Here is an 18,650-nt window from a genome sequence, read left to right as displayed (position 1 = left end):
GGGGTCAATTTGTATTGACTTCAGCAGAGCAAGGACTCAACACAAAGTTCCTTCAGGTCAAATTTTGCCCTTAAGAAAATAATGATTATTGCAAAGTCCCTTTTCTGAGCTGAATGCTACTTAAAAGCTGAAGGCATTTAAAAAATCAAATATTACTTTATGTTTTCATCATGTTTACTGCTGGGTTCCTTTTTGATCTCTCTTACTATCGAACTAAGTTTATTGAGTCAGCTTTGTTTAAAATTAGTTTAATTTTACTTCTTCAGCAGCATTGCCAGAGTTGTAATTTTCAGATTCACAGCTCTGAATGAAAGTATTGCCTGTGAGTGGCAAGACAAAACAAAAACAAAAGTGGAAAAGGAATTATTAAAATGTTTATGTTTTCTTAGGTAAAATGTTTCCAGCACTGAAATTTCGAGCAGAAAATACGTAAGGATCCTGATACTTAGTCAACTAACTTAAATATTTTCTTACTGAAGCATCAGAACTTTTAATTCACTTTATTGTGAATCAGATCTACAGCACAAAGTGTGTTAAGTATTAGTGCTTAAATAAAATTTAAAAAAAAAAGCCCACTTCCAGTAAATGTTTGTACTGGTGTTTTCAAATAAATCTGCACATCCTCAGTCGTGCCATTGAGTGAGTGAAGGCTACTCAAGGGCTGTTCCTGTTCTCTCTTCAACCCAACTTAGTGGCATCAGGTGCTGTCATGTCATGGTGAGAGCCGTGAGGTTCATCAGTTCCTGCTGTTACATTGGGGCTGCGGCTCTCTCATACCAGCATGAAATAAAATTACTGATTTGCATTAGTAAACATTTGTAAACCCTTGATTTTCAGTCGCACCAACATCCAGCCACACAGACTGCATTTTGGCTTAAAACTCTTCTCTGTCTCAAATTGTGCTTGAAGACATCTCAGAAGTCCTTTGTGGACAGCAGTGTTTCAGTATAAACAGCACGAGTGATAAATGAATTGATCAGAAAATCCCTTTTATTGCTAAAGAGAAATGGATGGCTGAAGAGCAGAACTTAAAAATGAATCCTGAACGGCCACAGTTTATCCTTAGAACAGAGTAGATGGATAACATCACTGTAGTATTTTTAGAGCTTTTTACAGTGCTCTGTTATATCCCTCTCTCCCAGACACATCACATCCACCTTTCTCTTTAGTATGCAAATGCACAATTAAAAGCATTCAACAGATAGAGATGAATAAGCTAATACAGTGTGCTGCTAGTAATTTATTTTCATTAACTGGGAGTATGTGGAAGTACCCCAAAGAGCAAAGAGATGCTGGAAAGTTGTATTAGATAAGAATCTACTGACTGCCTTTATGTAAGACAATAGATCTTGTGAATATTCTGCTTCCTCTCCAGGCAGTGAGCTAGTATGGTTAACCAAAATTGTGGAGTAATTGTTCTGTGGTTGAGAACAAAATGCTGAATTAAACTGTTCCCAGCACAATAATTGTGTGATTACAGCATTTATGTTGCTGGCCAAAAGAACAGTCATTAGGTTTGGAAGACTTACCAAAACCACAGGCACAGAAAAAAAAATGCAAATCACATGTAAATTGTCCTCTAATACCTATAGTGGCTTACAAATTGAACTAGGAGTATGGTATGTGTATATTTAAAGGCAGTCAAGCCAGAAAAAATGATTGTACATTCAAGAACTACTTCAGACTAGGAAGAAAATACCCAAAGATTATTCATTTTCATTATGTTGTACTTTTCCCCCTCTTGTGAGATCCTGCACTTCATATATTATGCGTGCATTCTGCTTTGTGAATGCTATTATATTTTTCCCCACTGCATACCAATCAGATATTGTCTGGGAGCTGTAAGGTAGGTAGGACTCCCACACCTAACTAAGTCTTGGGCCAAGCCGATTCAAAGAGCAATATAGAGGGGAGGCAGGCAGCAAATGTTTATCTGATTGCTGTAATCCACGAATAAAATTAAAAACTGATTTATGATGATAGGTGTTCTTGTGAAGTAGACAATTTTCTTCTCCATTGCACGGTCCATATCTAGAAGTGCCAAAGAAACAATTAAGTTTAGTCTTTCTTTTTTGTTGTTGTTGTTGTTGTTTTTCCTCGTATTTTTGATAATAAAGGAGGAGAAGGAAAACAAGGAAGAACTGAAGGAGACAGCAAAGAAAAAAACTAAGACAAAATGTTTAGAGCAATCAAAATTTTTGTGCCTGCAATTCAGTGCAGTAGCAAGCTGCAGGGTTTGGATAGCTGGCTACCTGGCTGTACACAGAAATCAGATGATGAGATGTCTAAACTTTATCACTGTATCTTCAGTTAATTGTGCTTTAACTGTATTGCTGTCACCAAATTGTAGGCACAAAATGAGAGACTGTCTTCAGTCCTATTCAAAAAATGTTCCCAAACAAAACTTGTGAAAAACATTTTCGTATGAGGATTTTGGTTAACAAGGGAAAAAAAGCATCAGGACATGAATGGAAGAGTGGCTGTGTGTCTATTTAAACAGTCTTTCTTCTGCCACTTGAATCCATTTCACTTTTAAAATTGAACTTTTGATGGTAAAACTGGACTCTATTGAGGAACAATTCCACTGGCAAAAGGGACAGTCAGAAACAAGTCTGAACAGCTGAGAGATTGAAAAGAGGTCTTTATTGTGCATTTCCCTGGGCAGTAATTAGAGGCTATCCAACACTAGAAATGTTTTTTCCACAAAGGTCTCTACTAACATTTGGTCTTAGTTTTCCTGGCCATTTGTCCATCATGTTTAAGTGCAGGGGATTTTAAGATCATGTAGAAAGCAGTAAAACTCAATATGTAATAATAATAATAACAACAATCATACTGTCTTCAGGAAAGAATCACATTGAGTTGTTGTAGCAACTAGTGCTCTGAGACTGATGCCACTGGAGACCAGACATATACTGAAACATGTATCTGATCTAATAACAATAAAATTGGGAAAAAGAAGGGACATTCAAAGGGTTTAATCACTGGATTTAAGTCTAAGATTTTCTGAGCAGACACAATTCTGCCAAAGTCTACATTGATCACAGCGTGAAAGATGTTTCTTTCCCTGTACTGTATTAGATTGTATACAGTTTTATTCACTATGTCCCTCAACCTTTCAATTTAAAGAGAGCAAGAGAAGGTGCAGGCTTTCAGTCAGGAGTTTGTTTTCTGAGTCCTTTACATCTATTTTTTCTCTCTCTAGATAGTATGATTTTAAGTGAATGACTTTGATAAGACTTCAGTGTTTGTTTATACCACTACATGATTCAGCAGCCGAATGGGTTTTGAATTTCTGCCCACTACATGATATTAAATAACCCCTGTTTCTTGCCCACCGCCTACACATTAAAATTGTTGTGTTTGTTTTAATTAATGATATTCCACTTGTCAGAGAGACACTGAATGAAAAACACATCTTGAAACCTTAAGGTTTTATTTGAAAGAGTACCCCTTCCTCCCTTTGTGGTAATATTACCTTAAATCATATTAAGGAAATTGGCACAAAAAAACCCCAACCAAAACAAGAAATAGTTGTTAGAAGGCAGAATTCTGATGATGTCCTTGTCTTCGGTGTCAACTAATTTGAATAAGCAAGGTTTCTGCGTTAAGGATTATGAAAATAGAATTTTTTTCATATTAGTTAATGAGACTTAAATATTTCACTGTAATTATATATAGAATCATTACAGTGTGTCATGGGTGACTCATAATGAGTGACAGTGGAAGAGTTGAAATAGAAGGCCAGACTGTGGTAAAACTGCAGTGCAAGAGCATTAGAGGGGGAGGTATCACTTCGGGAACAGAGGAAAGCTTTTGGGAGCTATCACTCCCTGTTACTGGTACCTACAATGGTGGGGATGAAGGAAGACCAGGATGAGAGATGGACTTGCTTTGCAAACCTTTTACTTCCCACTGAAGTACCACAGCATACTCACTTCCTTCATATTTCATCTTCTTTTCCTTCGTGGTCCCTCATTTCATCAAGCAGTGTTTGAACAATGGTCTGAGTACTACTTCTGATACACAGCTTTTCTCCAGGAGTGCCTCAGGGTCATTAATAAAATAACGAGTCTCTTAAAGAAGGCAGTCCACTTTAGTGGTTTAGAGCTTAGATATTGATCTATTCATGAATTTGGACTTCACTATTGTGTCAAAAATGAGGTCATGGCACTTGCCTTCATCTGTACACCATCTTAAATACAGTGGTTTCCGAATCAGAACTGTTCTTCCTGTTTCAGAGGTTAAAAAATTCTTTTTTTTTGAACAGTAGACAGGAAAAATATTACTGCAATTTATACATCAAAGTGATTAGTTACTGGTGTTTGAATATGTTATGGGAAAATCAACAATGGCTAAAGGGGGAGGTGTAGCAGCTGACCTTAACACAGATGCCTCTGAATAACTTTATATGACAAAAAATACCAGTCAGCCTTGCTTAAGCATAATGGCATCAGCTTTGTTCTTGCCACCCATTTCTTGGTCTTTTGGGGAAAATGCTCTAAAGAAATCTTTAGCGAGTAGGTTCACACCCCAAAAGTTGCATCGCTTCCGTCTACATAGGAGTAAAAACCACAATTAGAATGAATTTCAGGGGAGTTGGAACTAGATGATCTTTGAGGTCCCTTCCAACCCAAACCATTCTGTGGTTCTGTGAAATATGTTTCTTTACCTAAGGTGCATTCTCAACCTGAAAACCATCTTGGGCAGGTTTATAGCCAAGCATTTTATGGTCCTTTGCATGAAAACGTTCACAACAATACTTTGGTGTCAGGATGAGCCCAAAGGCACCTCAAAAGGCCTGAAGAGGTAGCATGGTGGGGCACATATCCTAGCTCACAGAATTTATCTGCCTAAACAATGATGAGGGAAATATACTTGGTTTTGTTTCTGATTCTTTATGGCATGTGCAAAAAAACCCCCATAGTTGATCATAATTTGAATAACTCAACCAATATATAACAGATCAGCTAACTGTAGAAAACAGTACACATGTGCAGCTCAAGAAATTATCCTACATGCTGTCTTTTAAAACACATCAGGAAATCTCACACCTGTTTTCTTTTCACTGACAAATGTTTTGCTGAATAGCTTACTGCTAGCATGATCAGCGCTGGTCCAGACCTCACTGGGAAAAGCATTAACCAAGCATCTGGGAACTGTGTGCTCCATCATATGCTGTGAGGTAGCATCAGTCATTAATGTGAGTTCATAGATTTTCCAATTTGAAGGGAATGACTTTGCAGATTAACTCTTGCTACATGACAATTATATTTAGGAGCAAGTTGCTATTTGCTAGCAAAAAAGCAAACAGAGGACAATATACCATATAAATCAGCAGTTTTGACAGCCATATGTTTGTGGCAGCTTTCCATTACAGTCCTGGCTTATTCTTCTAGGAAGGGGACTAACATTTAAACAAGGTGCCTAGGTGCTTGGAAGCTATGCTGTGGGAAACATAGTATTTGTGTGAGTATTAAGTAAGGTGAAGCCGATTCTGTGTCCTCTGCTAACTTTAGCTTCTTCATTAAACAAATGGCCCAATCAGCCAAACAATGGATCTTTTTCTTCTGTAAAAAAGGGACAAGCAAATTGTTTTGAATTTTGCTCTTGAGTAACTGACTGTGTTTAGAAAGGGCTCTCTTGAGAGTGTGCTTCAGTCTTACAGTGTAGCTGTTACCTGAATTACAGTAGCTTGCCCTGAAAGTCCTCTTTGCCAGAGGATCCCACGCACTGGGATGTTGTATAGTCTGGAGCAGCCATTCCTACAGGAACTCTTCAGGCTTTTGACTTAAAACAGCTGCATATTGGAATGAATTCCAGTTCATGTTCTTTTCATTTCAGGTAGCCTCTTCCTTTTCAGGTGGGCTATTCGTTCAAAAGCCTTCGTGGCAGAGTTGCCCTGCGGATAACTTACATGCTAAGTGACACAAGCATGAATACTTCTTGTTACACATCATCCCAAATGGGAGAAAGTCATCTTACTGCTTTTCCATCCTCTGAATGTTTTTTCTATACCAAATCAAATATAAAAGAAGTGTTCTGAAGTTCTTCATTTTAGTTATGTAAATGAATAAGTAATACTGCTTTTTCCCTTGGAAGTATTGAGGAGGTGTTCTTTAATGCAAAAGGTCCTTCTGGCTTATGTCCTTGAAAGTGCTGCTGAAGGTGTTTGTCTCTCACCAGCACGTTTTGTTCTGTAGTATGAAGTGGAGGAGGGAAGCCTTTGGAAGCAAGTTACAGACATGGAAACAGCTACTGTCTGTATTATTTGGCAGTTCAAGGCACTTTAGTTAAAAAGGCTAAGCGTGTGTTTGTTTAGTAGTACTTAAAGACTTTAGGATGAGATGAATTTGAGATGGGTGCTGGTAGTGACACCTGGATTTTCTTGCAGGACTGAGCAAAGACAGAAAGTTTGCAGCCTGATAAGCCTTGCTTTTTTAAAATGAAAAATGTTTATATAACTCTCTGAGATGCATTTCAGTTTTCCTGAAAGTTTGCTGCTTGTGTTTTCCATGAGACAAGTTGCATACATACCAACTATTACCTGTTTAGGATTGTCTTCATATTCCGTCAAGCTAATTTTTTCCACACTGTCACTCCAAATAGAGCTCTCCTATGCTAGTGGGGTTGTAACGGGGGCTGGGGATGTCTTCCTAAATAACCTTTTTTATTCTTCTTAAAAAATTGCCTCTATGAGAGCATGTTGTTCTGTGATCAGTGTCACTGTTTGCAAACAATTGTGAACAGTGAGGTGGTACTGTTCAGTGAACTGAGTTGTTCAGACAGGGTGAGTTTCTGTAAGTGGTGATATGAATTGCATAAGCCTCTTATGCAGCAACGGGAAGAATAATGTTTAGTGCCCAAATCCTCCACTATAGAAGAATTTTCAGGTATAGATTAGAAAGAAAAAACCTTCACAAAATCTTTTGTCAGGATCCCCTATACCGGTATGTCTAGCAAGTAAGTCAGCTGCTCCTCAGTAGTAAAAGCAAAGTGTTAGGTCAGAGCATGGGGTGGAATGAGTGTGCTGTCTGCTCGTCAGTGTCTTCCTCTCTGCATCTCTACTTCTTGGCATCCACCTTCTGTTTTGCATCTTAAGCACGCACAAAACACCCTATAAAAAGCCGCCTCAAACTCAGTAGGAGAGTGTTCATTACATTACCTGGACGGGCAAGGCTCCCTGCCATATAGATTTAGGACACACTTAAGTCAATTTAGGGAACTGATGTAGGGAAGAGAATGAGGAGAACAACATTTTCTTTTCTTATTTTAAACGTCACTGTAAGGGAAAATAGCAGATTGTAGTTATATGAGGACATATATTTTTATTTCCCTTAAGATAGACATGGGGGGGTGTGAGGGAAAGAGAAAGAGATGGCCAACATATGTGCTAATTAAAGAATCCAGTCCTTCGGCATAGGGCGCACCACCATGAGCCAAGTGTTTCTGGAGGGAGGGGGACCAATGCAATTAAACATGGCATTTTTGAAGGACAGATTTATGTTATTGCATTTTAAATGTATGTTACGTTCTTTCATATACAGCGTAAGAGAAGCTTAACTTATAACGAATTTACAGGCAAGAAGATGTTCATACAAGAGTTTAAAGTAAAAGAAGTCACTCATGCACATCCACTGTTCTAGGAATGTAAAATCTGAACTTCCTTGGGGTGGCTGAGAATAGCTCAGGTGAAAATAAAAATTAGCCACACTTCTACATGAAGAAGCCATGTAAGAGATCATTTCAGCAAAGATGCTCACACAGCTCTTGAAGGGCATCTTCTAAACAGCTCAAGAGTAAAGCGCCGCTCAGTTTTGTCAGTTTGTAGAGAAGGGAGTGTTGCTTTTAGCAGCCGTCCTTATTCACACTGAGTAATTCGTTACTCTGTCACCAGTCTCACCAAAATGCATGGAATTGCTTCTGAAGAAAAAGAGTTGGGTGGAAGATCAGTATTCGCCCCTGAGTGGATAGTGTTATATATGGATGCCAGGAAATGCATTGGAATATTTACATTGGAGAGAGGAAAACTTACACAGAAGTTGATGCTAATAAACATGTAATGAGCAACTGCAGAAATTAAATAGGTGGAAGATAAAATAAATTTTATTTCATCATAGCAGCAGCAGCTGCTATGTTAGGGGCTTATATTTGTTGAAAGTATGAGTTTATGTTACTTAAGAAATATTAGGAACCTACTAGATTAAGCAAGAGTCATCTGAGGGGGAAAATTGTGAACTTTTAATTGAAGACCATGTTAGGATGCATGGGCACAAAGGACCAAAATAAGGCCATGCATGCTACCCTGATTCTGGCATTTCCCATGCCTTGAATGTCTGATTTTGCAACCTTAATGTTTTCTCAAACTGTTTTATCTTTGTAGCTGTTTATGTAGTGACCCAAAGCACACGTGACGTTTTACAGAAAATAAAGTAGAACTCTATTTGTCAAGTGTTTGCAATCTAAATTTATATAAGTCACAGCAGGAGCTAGTAACAAACAGTAGGGGTAACTGTTAAAAACATACTGCTTAGTGCTTAGGTAGCTGTGGTAACCGTAGTGTGCTCCTAAAAGTAGGTAGGAGACCAAAATTTAGGCAGAAATACTACAATTATAATGAAGCTGGGAATTATGAGAATCTAGCTGTAGCTACACTGAATGCACATCTTTGTGTGGTCGTATTTGTTATGGTCAAGTTGTAAAAGACATGCACAGATTTGCAAAGATGCTGGCCCAGGCTTCAACAACTTGAATCTGTTCCAAGTTTACTAACAAATTTCTTTTGATAAGGATAAGTCATTTAAGGGCAGATTTTTCAAAGGCACTGAAACAAATAAAGATACAGTGAGGTACTTCCCACAATCAAAAATCTCTACGAGCAACTCTAGATGTCTCAGTGTCCCACTTGGACAGTAGATGAAATATTAGTTGCTTGTCACGTGCTCATACTGTTTTTTTTTTTCATTGATAAGTTCTTTAGGGCTAGTCTCCTTTTTGGATTTTCAGTGACAAGTATGAAGCATGCCTTAATTTGATTTGGGCTCTCAGTGAAACTTGGTGACAATTTCTTCTGCTCCTAAAACACTTTGCCGTTACTGAAGATGACTTGAATTAGAGAACCTTTGCTTTCTTGGCCCACTTGAACTCTTGTGTATCCACTTCCTTAAGAAGAGTATTTCTCATTAACTGAATGTCAAGGGATATGGTTTATGTCTTTCATTGCAACATGGGCTTTCTTCTTGCCCCAAATTATTTGTCAGACATGTGTGAATGAAAGTGTGAATTCCATGACTAGTGAATTGGTTGTACAGAATATTACGGCTCTCATGACATTCCGTTCGTTTCCTTCTTACTTTATATATGTCCAGTGTTTATATCAGTGTCTCTACGATTTGTCGTGCAGTTCAAGAGCACTTCTGGTTCATCTGATACGTGGTGACGGCATTCAGATGAAAAGAAAGATCAGGAAACTGTGTAATTAGTTGACATTGTGGCAATAGTATGTGTCGTGAAAAAATGGGCCTTTGGAAGGTTGTATCTGTATCATCCAGACTCATGTCATAAAGTAGATAAGAAATTACAAGGTGAAATTGTAACTCATTAAATCCATTGGGAATTTTGTGAGGATTTAAACTACAGTCTTTGCCTTTAAGAAATTACAACTAAGAAGAGGTAATCACGTAGAGAGACTGGGAAGTGGAGTATCTGGACAGCTATATGCGGTTTTAGATTGTTAAAGATGTGTTTCTTTTTATGAACATATATATGTCTGTTAGCTGAACAAATTGAAAGGCCTGAAAAGTAACTCTGATTTGCAGTCCATTACGCTCAGATTAGAAATGTGTTATCCAAAAGTTACCGTCAAGAAAACGTTGGAAAGTATGTAAGCTATAAAACAAAAAACATTTGTGAGAGATGTAACTGGCGTAATAATAGCTTTAAAAAAAGAAGGAAAGAGGAAAATACCCTTCGTGTAAAGCTCAGAAGGAGGGCCTGTGTTCTGTGCCACTTGAAACAGTTGTATCCTAGCAATTCTGGGTAATAATAATAAACACAACAAAAGTTAAGATGTAGTAGTTAAATGAGGCATAAAAACGAAAAGTCCGTAATTTGTATTGTATTGTGTCAGGTAATCAGATTAAAATAAACTAGTGTTTGCACTTATTTGTATTTGGGAGAAGATGAAGTGTAGCTGTTTGAGTGGTGCTACATACATTCCATCCTGGAATGAAAATCACATTGTTTTGACTGCGTTATTTCTGTATCCATGCAAACCGTCCTCATCACTCTATAGTTCTTACCTCCTTAACGCAACCGAGGTTGTGTCATTTGAAATTAGTGGGTATAAGGCCCCTTGGAGAGAGAAAGAGGAGCAGCAATGTGAAAAAAATGAAACACAGCAGGCAGATTTAAGAAGAAAGGGCATTTTCCTGGTAAATGTTTTCCTAAATGGGAATTTTTCAGTGTGGTGTTTTGCTCGTGTATTTGGCAGTCACTTGGAATCAAGTGCAGACGTGTGCTACATTGTGGGCTTGGCAATGACAATTTGTGTGTGTGTGGTGCTTTAGTTATATTAGCCCTGGAGGCAGAGTTAACACTTGCAGTGGGACAAGAGTATTTGCAGTCATCAGAGAACTTTGCAGTCAGCTTCAATAACATCACTGCATTTTTTTCACTTTTTTTTTAACATTTTTTTTGGCAGCAAAGCTCTTAGTAGAACCATCTGTCTTTCTATTAGTGTTTTTGAGTCCTGTTTTGAAGCTTCTTTGCTTGGCAAAGTCACTTTCATCCTTGGAAACCATTTAAAAAAAAGTTCTGTGGCTTTCTGCCGAAGAAGAGTACTATGCAAAAATTCCACACGGCTGTTCATTTTTGTTCTAAAAGAATACAGTTACTTTGTCTTTGTCTTTAAAAAAAAAAACAACAAAAAAAACAAAACAAAAAAACAAAACCCCAAACAACCAAACACAAAACCCCAAACAAAACAAACAAAAAATAAACACATGAAGAAAAGACAGGCATTGGGCAGTTCTAGGGTGACTGAGTGGAGATGGAGAAGAAATCACATTTTATATGTTTTTTTCCTCTAGCAATACAGTTAAAAGGATGAATGTCTTCTAGTTAACAGGCTCAGAATAGCAAGGAGAATAGTGAAGTAATAAAAAAAGGATCAAGTTAGTTCAGTGAGTGGAGCTACATCTACTCTAGCTTCAGTCCCAGTCTTAATCTCTCACTGGAACAATTTCCGTCAGCAACACTCTTGAAGTCCATCCTTGCAAATGGTTTCAGACTATGAAGATGCAATCAGTGCACACACAGGTGTTGGCAGGTCCTGGCGTAAATTAAGAGATTACTACCCCAAATTTCGTATCGCTCTTCTGCCTTTTAACAGTGTTGGGTAAACTGAGACATCTCCTGGATCTTCAGGAGATTAAATTAAAATAAAATTAAGTCAAGATGCAGTAGCCTGAACTGTGGCAGCTGGCACAGGTTCTCTTTTGCCAGTTCTGCTATGCAGGCAGTAATGAAAGGAGTAATACTTTCTTATGCCTCTGGCCAAAGAAGGTTGTCTGTCAGCACCCTAATTCTCCTTGTTTCTTAAGGCTGCAGACCACAAACTCAATTGTAGTCTTTGGTCACATACCTACTACTGATGCCTCAGCTTTACAGTGCCATTAAAAATCTAGATGACCTCTGTTAACTGAGTCTCCCTTTACTGACTGATCTGGTCAGTACCGGGGGGGGGTGTTAAATTAACACTGGCCATTTAACATTTTGATCTGGCAACCTTGTTTTTTCTCATCTGTGTGAAATATAAAGTCCACGTCCTTTTCTAGCAATTAAAAACTCTGACAGAACTGGGTAAAAGCAATAGCATTAGACGTTGTGCAATGGCCAGCTTCCAGTTTTGATGACTAATTTCTGCATGTCTTAAGTCCCCTGCAGTATCCACTTACAATATAATATTTTCCATTTCCTGACTTGCATGGTTGTGTACAGTTGCTGTGCAAAGTTGAACAGCTAACACTTCAGACATAGCTGTGTTTTATTTGTGAATAAAGTGTCTCAGCCTTTTTTCTTACCATCTCAGAGACTTTATCTTTTCACATTGACGAATAAGTGCATGTATATGGGCAGAAAAACAGTACGGACTGTGCTGTACGCTACTTATGCACATACGTGTACTTCTGTATGTGTGGATCTTTGTGTTTGGGCTGAGTCAGGGTGAAAGCTACTGTCTGAGACAGAGATATTGTTACACAACACAATACAAGAGAAGAAAAACCCACCCTGCTGTCAAAGAGAAGTGAGGTGTTGCAGACCGTGGGGGAAGTAATTAATTGGGATATAGGCACGCATTAGTGGAATTTTTTGATTTATTTTGGATTAATATAATACAAATGAAGTGCTCTGGTAATTAAGATGAGGCTGAATAGTTGATGCTACTGGAACACCTTTATTATGGAGGAGCATATTCAAACCTGACCTCTCAGATCAGAAGTAAGAGAAAGCATGTAAGCAAACATTTTCCCCAGAAAAATTCCGCGTTTGATTTTCCCTCTCCTGTTCAGCAGGTCCAGGGTCAGCTGCCTCCATTAATGATTCCCGTATTCCCTCCAGACCAACGAACCCTAGCAGCAGCTGCACAGCAAGGATTCCTTCTTCCTCCTGGTTTCAGCTACAAAGCGGGATGCAGTAAGTCCTGTAGATTTTTTTAGCTGGAAGTGGGTATAGGGCACAATTTCACAACCATCTGTATATAAGTATCACCTCTCTACTCTGATGGGCAAAGCCATTAACTTGCACAGATGAGTATAAAATAGAGGATTAGTCATTATCGTATGAGAAGGGATTGTCAGAGATGAAGTATGTGCTTCAATGTAACAGCAAAACATTTCACACAAGTAGGTTTGTGCACCTTCTTTCTGACAGATCTTTTTGACAAGTGAACATGCTCATGACCACACATACATACATACATCTGAAGAGAAGCTATTTGAAACTTCCCAATAAATTTTAACACTGTTGTAAGAAAATATGTTTTTTTTTCCTGAAGCAGCCTGCTTGCTATTTGTGAACTGAGGGCCTATTCTAGTCTCTTTCTTCACACAGAACTTACATTAATCTCAACGGGGGTTCTGCACAGAGATCAAAGATAGCATATGCCTTTCAGTTTGATGGACTAACACAAACTATGACTATATTTATGAGAGCCTAACACTAAAAAATATAGCATCTACTTTTTTAGTCTTTGAAAGATGTGTATTGTTCTCTACACTCCTGAGATTTTTTTGGAAATTTTATTTAAGCCTTCTGTAGGATATCATGATCGTGTCAACAGGATGATAATAAATACAAGTTAAGGAATAATCTAGGAACTCCGTTTCCATGAATAGGCTTAGCTAAAGCATGAATTTCATAGACTTATTTTCATGCATTCGTGCTTGTTTAACTCTTCTGACATGAGTTTCCTACTGAGTTGTCTAGGACTCGCTTGTTCTACCGATCTCTGTCTCTAGCACAGGTGTTTAGCTTTATTATGTCCGTGTCAGCATATCCATCTGTATCATTGACTAATTCATGAATTCATCGGTTGTTTTGAGTTACGCAGCACTTGCCACTGCAGCAGTTTCATAAAATTAGAACATGAAAAAATTCCTTTAGTTAAACTGGCTTAGCCCACAATTTCAGATTTCTTTCAGTTTCTGTAACGTTGTAGATACAGTACTTGAACACAAACTTGAGTTTCTTTGGCCACTAATCCCTTTTCCTAATATTTTACAGACTGGGACCACTACTGAAAATTACTGTTCAAAACACTTCACGTCCCTCAGCAGCTGCAGTACCAAAGCATAGGCTCATTCAGTTCTTCCAGTGATTTCACACTCAGTCTCTCTCAAATGGGAGAAGTAGTGATTCACATTACAGAACGTTTAACTGAAAGCCACACTGAATGTGAATGCTACCGTAACTGTAGGCCTGGAAAAGGTCAGGAAAGCACCCCGTTAGATATATCTGGCAGATTAAATTAGTTCCATGTTAATGAAGTCTGGTTTGGATAGAAGGAGTTGAGGTTGGTTTTTTCTCTTCTTTTTACTGGGTGTACATTAACTGTAAGACAGTCCTATAGTTCCTCACATCCATGAAGTACATATGACATTGCATGTTTGTGTAACCTTGAAAATGAAACAGAAAAAAAAAAGAGCAAAGTTGCTGCTGCTCCTGGCAGTAAGGCTTGGAACTAACAGCATGCCAAGGTCTAGGACTGAGCAGAAGCCAATGGAAAAAGACAGCTCTGTGTTTGGTGATTCCCTGGCATGTTTGACTGAATTTGACTGAGAAGCTGAGGAAAAGTGATAAGTAGTCCAAAGGATTTTTTTCTTTTCACTCACAGCTTAGTGTAAACAAAAAAGCATGTACGGATTTAGCTACACCTAGAAAGCTTGTAGCAATGAAAAACGTAGCTGCCTTAAAACTATAACATGTTCACATCAAGTAATGTTTTTGACAGGCCATTAAAACATAGTTCTCCCACTTTTCTGCTTGCCCTTCTGTGTATCAGTCCTCTTGGCAAAGATGTGGTACATTATAAACCAAAGAGCTTTGGATAATTTTCTAAAGCACCTGAGTGCTTTAGGAGACTAAATCTTCAGCTGAAGAGCGACAAAGGCACTAGGATCTAAGTCTCAGGGATATTAGGAAGTGTTTGTGCTGTAAACTTCAGTGCAGTCACCTATGCTAGCTTGAACTCAGCTAGAGTGGGTACCAGTATAGCACTGCAATGGAGAATGTACAGCAGAGTAATTTGCTCAGCTTCTCTGCATGTTACATGCCTAACTTTCTCCGAGGTTGCTTTTGGATGTGAGGCCTTTCTAGGAACTTCTGAAGACCCTGCTACCAGCATCTTTACCTGACTGTCATTGTATGTTTTAAATTTGGCTTATGTACCTTATGAAAATGGAATTTACTGCTACATCTTCCCAGTTCTTTTGGAAAAACCTGCCTGCCCCTTAGATTTTCAGAATTATTTTGTACAGCTGATTGATAGGAATTCTCTATTGATGATTCTGTTATTTACTAGCTTTAACAACCCACACATAGGAATGATAAAAGTTTCCATGGGACAATTAAGTTCCAGTCACAAATAACAATGAGCTATGAAAATTTCCACATACTGTTTCTCAGTAAAAGGGAGATTTGGAAATTTGGGGAAGAAGGAAGAGAGAATTGTGACAACCAGTATTTCCATAACTAATGATGCTGAGAACCTTAATTATGGATATCCAGTCGGGGACACCTTCAAAGGGGAATTTATACCGTTGTGTGCCCTGCCCCTTTGAAGAGTCGAATCTCCAAAAGAGTTTCTTAAAATCTGCAGCATGTCATCTAAGGCGCCACAGATCTCCGGTCAGTGGTGCTGGTGGTCACACCCGATGCAGGGGTTACTTGCTGCTTTCTGTCTGCAGGCCAAGTAGCTAAAGAGGTCTCCAGTTGGCTCATCTCTATGCCTCTAACTCCTGACATACTGACCAAGCTTCTTGATTAAGCGCTCCCTAACTTGCTTCTGTCCAGGCTAGGGCAGTAAGGACCTTCTGTTAAAATTGCTTAAACTGAGCTGGCTCGTTTCAGTGGAAACGTGTTGGGAAGTGATTAAACAAGCAGCTTGGTCACAGTGGTAACCTTTGGCAGGGGGCTGTGATTGGAGATGGTGGCCTCTTCAGCCAGCACAGCTGCAGCTGGAAGAGAATGTGTGATCAAGCCTCGAGGTCAGTGAAGGAGAAAAAATGATGAATACCTAGTTATACTTCTATTTTTATTTCATTCACCTCAGATAACGAAACTAAACTAACTTATTCAATGCTTTCTGGTTCCCCTGTCCGTGTTAGAGCAACAGGGGGTCAAATGTATGTCTCCCAGTGGTTTCGGAGAGTGTATGTGTTAGGGTTCCTCAGCTAGTGCTTCCCAAGGGACTAATGACTTATCCAGAGGGAGACTGCAGAAGGGAAGAGTACTGTTTTCTCTACATGTAATTCCTTTTCTGAGGATTTGACTGAAGATAACACAAGAATAGTCATAACAGTTCATAGCAGGGGTCCATTTAGATTCCTCTCATGGCAGATCCCTGAAGAAGAGTAGAAGAAAAGAGAAAGAGTATACAGATACTTTATCCCTCTGTACTTTGCCAGGTTCCAGCAGCTGCAAACTCAGGGACCTTCTCACCTAGTGGTGGCATCACCATGTGAGAGCTGTTCTGTTTGTTGTTGAAAACAAAGAGGTTTCTCTGCTTCGGTCCCTACCTGACTGGAAACATTCTAGACAGTGAAATTCTCAAAAGAACACAACAATATCAATCTCTAATACATGCAGAGCAAATTATTCACTTACACTTCTCCAAATATTTTGCAAAATTGGGTAAATACAGGGAGGAGAGGGGTAAATATTTCCTCCATGGTTGCATGGCAGATCATGGTCTTTGGCTTCCAATTTGATGTAGAAAATTTCCTTTTCTTTCTTTTTCTCCAAAGCAGATCATGCTTGGGAGTGGCTTGGTTTTTAATTTTATTTTGTTTTTTAAACAGATGGTTTGCATTACATAAGGGACAATTTACACAAGTTGACACTTCCCCTTTTTTCTCTATGGCATATTGTGTGGTGGTAAAGTTGGCAGAGAAAAAGGGAGGAACTCCTATTAGGATTACATTTTTATTTGAGAAAAAGATTCATAATCTATGGTTCCAGTTGAGTTTTAACCTCTATACCTAGATATAATTGCGTGGTGTGTAAAATATTTAATATTATTATTTACAACCAGGGCATTTTTTTCACATGAGAAAAATAAGTTGGCAGTATGTGATGGACTGTATTGTCCACGATTAGCAAGAAAAAATACTGGTTACCTACCTGCTACATACCTGCTTATCTATTCACTGTCTGCTATTTAGAATTTAAGTTTTTTTTATGCAAACCTCTTTGTATGTGTTTTATTATATACATTATATGTAATATTTATATAGATGTATAATGCAAATTTCTTTATAAAGAGTTGATGTTTCGAAGTGGTGTGTTAACTGAGTTAGTGACCTATGGCATGAGCAGATGTTAGGAGTTAACCCCAGTATCCTAAGTATGAACTGGTTTTAGCCGCAGGTGAGCGCCTTCCATTTCAGCTGATGTTGAAACCAAAGAGAGTCCGATTACTGCGTTCCCCAAACTCTGGCAAAGCTTCTGCCACATTTGCAGATTGGCTCAGGTCATTTGACCCTTCTTTTATTCTCAACCGGCATTTCGTAACCCTATCATTTCTTGCTACTGCTATTACTAGTTCAGCTCCACTTGTGGTACTTGCTAGCTAATACACATGACTCCCAGCATTTTAGCAGTGGCGAGTGAAATGTCAGCTCTGCTGAGGTCTGAGGAGCTGTTGCTGTTGACTTCACTGAAGTCAGATTTCACACCAGATGATATAGATCTGCTAGGGCCACTCTTAGAAATAATTAGAATTTATTTAGAGCTAATTAATATTTGTGAAATGCTTTGAAAGTATAAAAACAGTGTAAGTGAGAGAAGTTTTGTATTGTGCCCTTCAAAAACTATATAGTTCCGCCTCAGAGGAGGCTACTCTTTAGACGTAGATAGTGTGATCCTTTTATCAACGCACATATGTATAGATTTGTATGTGGAATATTAAGGCATGATTGTCTCTCCCGTATAAGAGATAATAAAAGGAATGAAACAAAGATTCAGGAAAGCAGAAGGAGCTGCTTCTGGGAGCTATTTACAGAAAAGGCAGAAGGAGTTAGGCTGAGAACAGTGGTAGGTTGGGTATTCTTCGACAAATGTAAGTAGCAGAATGCACCAGGACAGAGTGCTTCCCCGTGCTTCTTCTGTGATTCCACGTTTGCAGGACCGTTTACAATTAGTTTTCCACTAAAAGACACAGAATAGCCCAAGCTTTGTAAAGAAGGTGAGTCCTCCCAAACGAGTGGTGCTAAGTAAGATTCAGTTTGGAAACTGCGCTCCATTGCTTCTATAAGAATTTGATAATCTTTTCAAAAAAGAAGTGAAATGTTGACTAGTCACTTACAGTGATGTGGTATGTTTTGTCAGTCCTGAGATTTTTCAATATGATTGAAACTGTTGAATTCCAGATAGTTTCTTCTCTGGAGGATGAACAACATACTTCGTTTTCTAAACTGAAGTGCAAGAAATTGAATTATATGGAGATTTTTAGGATTTTTTTTCTTTTCTCAGGAAACAATAGTTACTAAGTATTGCTGGAAGTGGGGTTTACCCCAAATATATTCTCCATGTTATTTGTAAATTCTCAGGAAAGCTTCTAGGTAGCCTTTTATTTGCTAATATCTATGTTATTTGTATGGAAATATGCCAAATTTTGGAAACAAGAATTGTTTTTCTTCACCCATTCCTCCTGTCCCCTGTGGATAATTTGTTGTAACATATCATATTGTGTTCCCAGTCAGATGTCATCAACACGAGGTTTTCTGAAAGCACTTTAATCACTATTTCAACCATATCCAATTGGGGGGGGGGAATCTGAATATACAATAGGTACGTTGTATGTGTCTTACATATCGACTCGTTGCTGCTGGAACTGTTCTAAATAAAGTAATGCACAAAAAGTTATTGAT

At 38.4% G+C, this 18,650-nt stretch overlaps 1 protein-coding gene across 5 annotated transcripts in view; it reads left to right on the top strand.

Moving 5' to 3' along the window:
* The window catches only part of SOX5 (SRY-box transcription factor 5), a 299,360-nt gene that overhangs the window by 190,870 nt on the left and 89,840 nt on the right, over nt 1-18,650 (top strand). For 3 of the 5 annotated variants that reach the window (XM_086610564.1, XM_086610565.1, XM_086610563.1), the window contains one exon: nt 12,576-12,696. In XM_086610564.1, the coding sequence (XP_086466690.1) occupies nt 12,576-12,696 (121 nt within the window). Of the gene's footprint in view, nt 1-12,572; nt 12,697-18,650 lie in introns of all 5 variants that reach the window. The other 2 variants (XM_086610561.1, XM_086610562.1) reach the window with 1 other exon arrangement.

Source organism: Tauraco erythrolophus, chromosome 4 (assembly GCF_009769465.1).
Source record: "Tauraco erythrolophus isolate bTauEry1 chromosome 4, bTauEry1.pri, whole genome shotgun sequence".
NCBI lineage: Eukaryota > Metazoa > Chordata > Aves > Musophagiformes > Musophagidae > Tauraco > Tauraco erythrolophus.
This window is presented reverse-complemented; position numbering and strand designations above follow the sequence as displayed.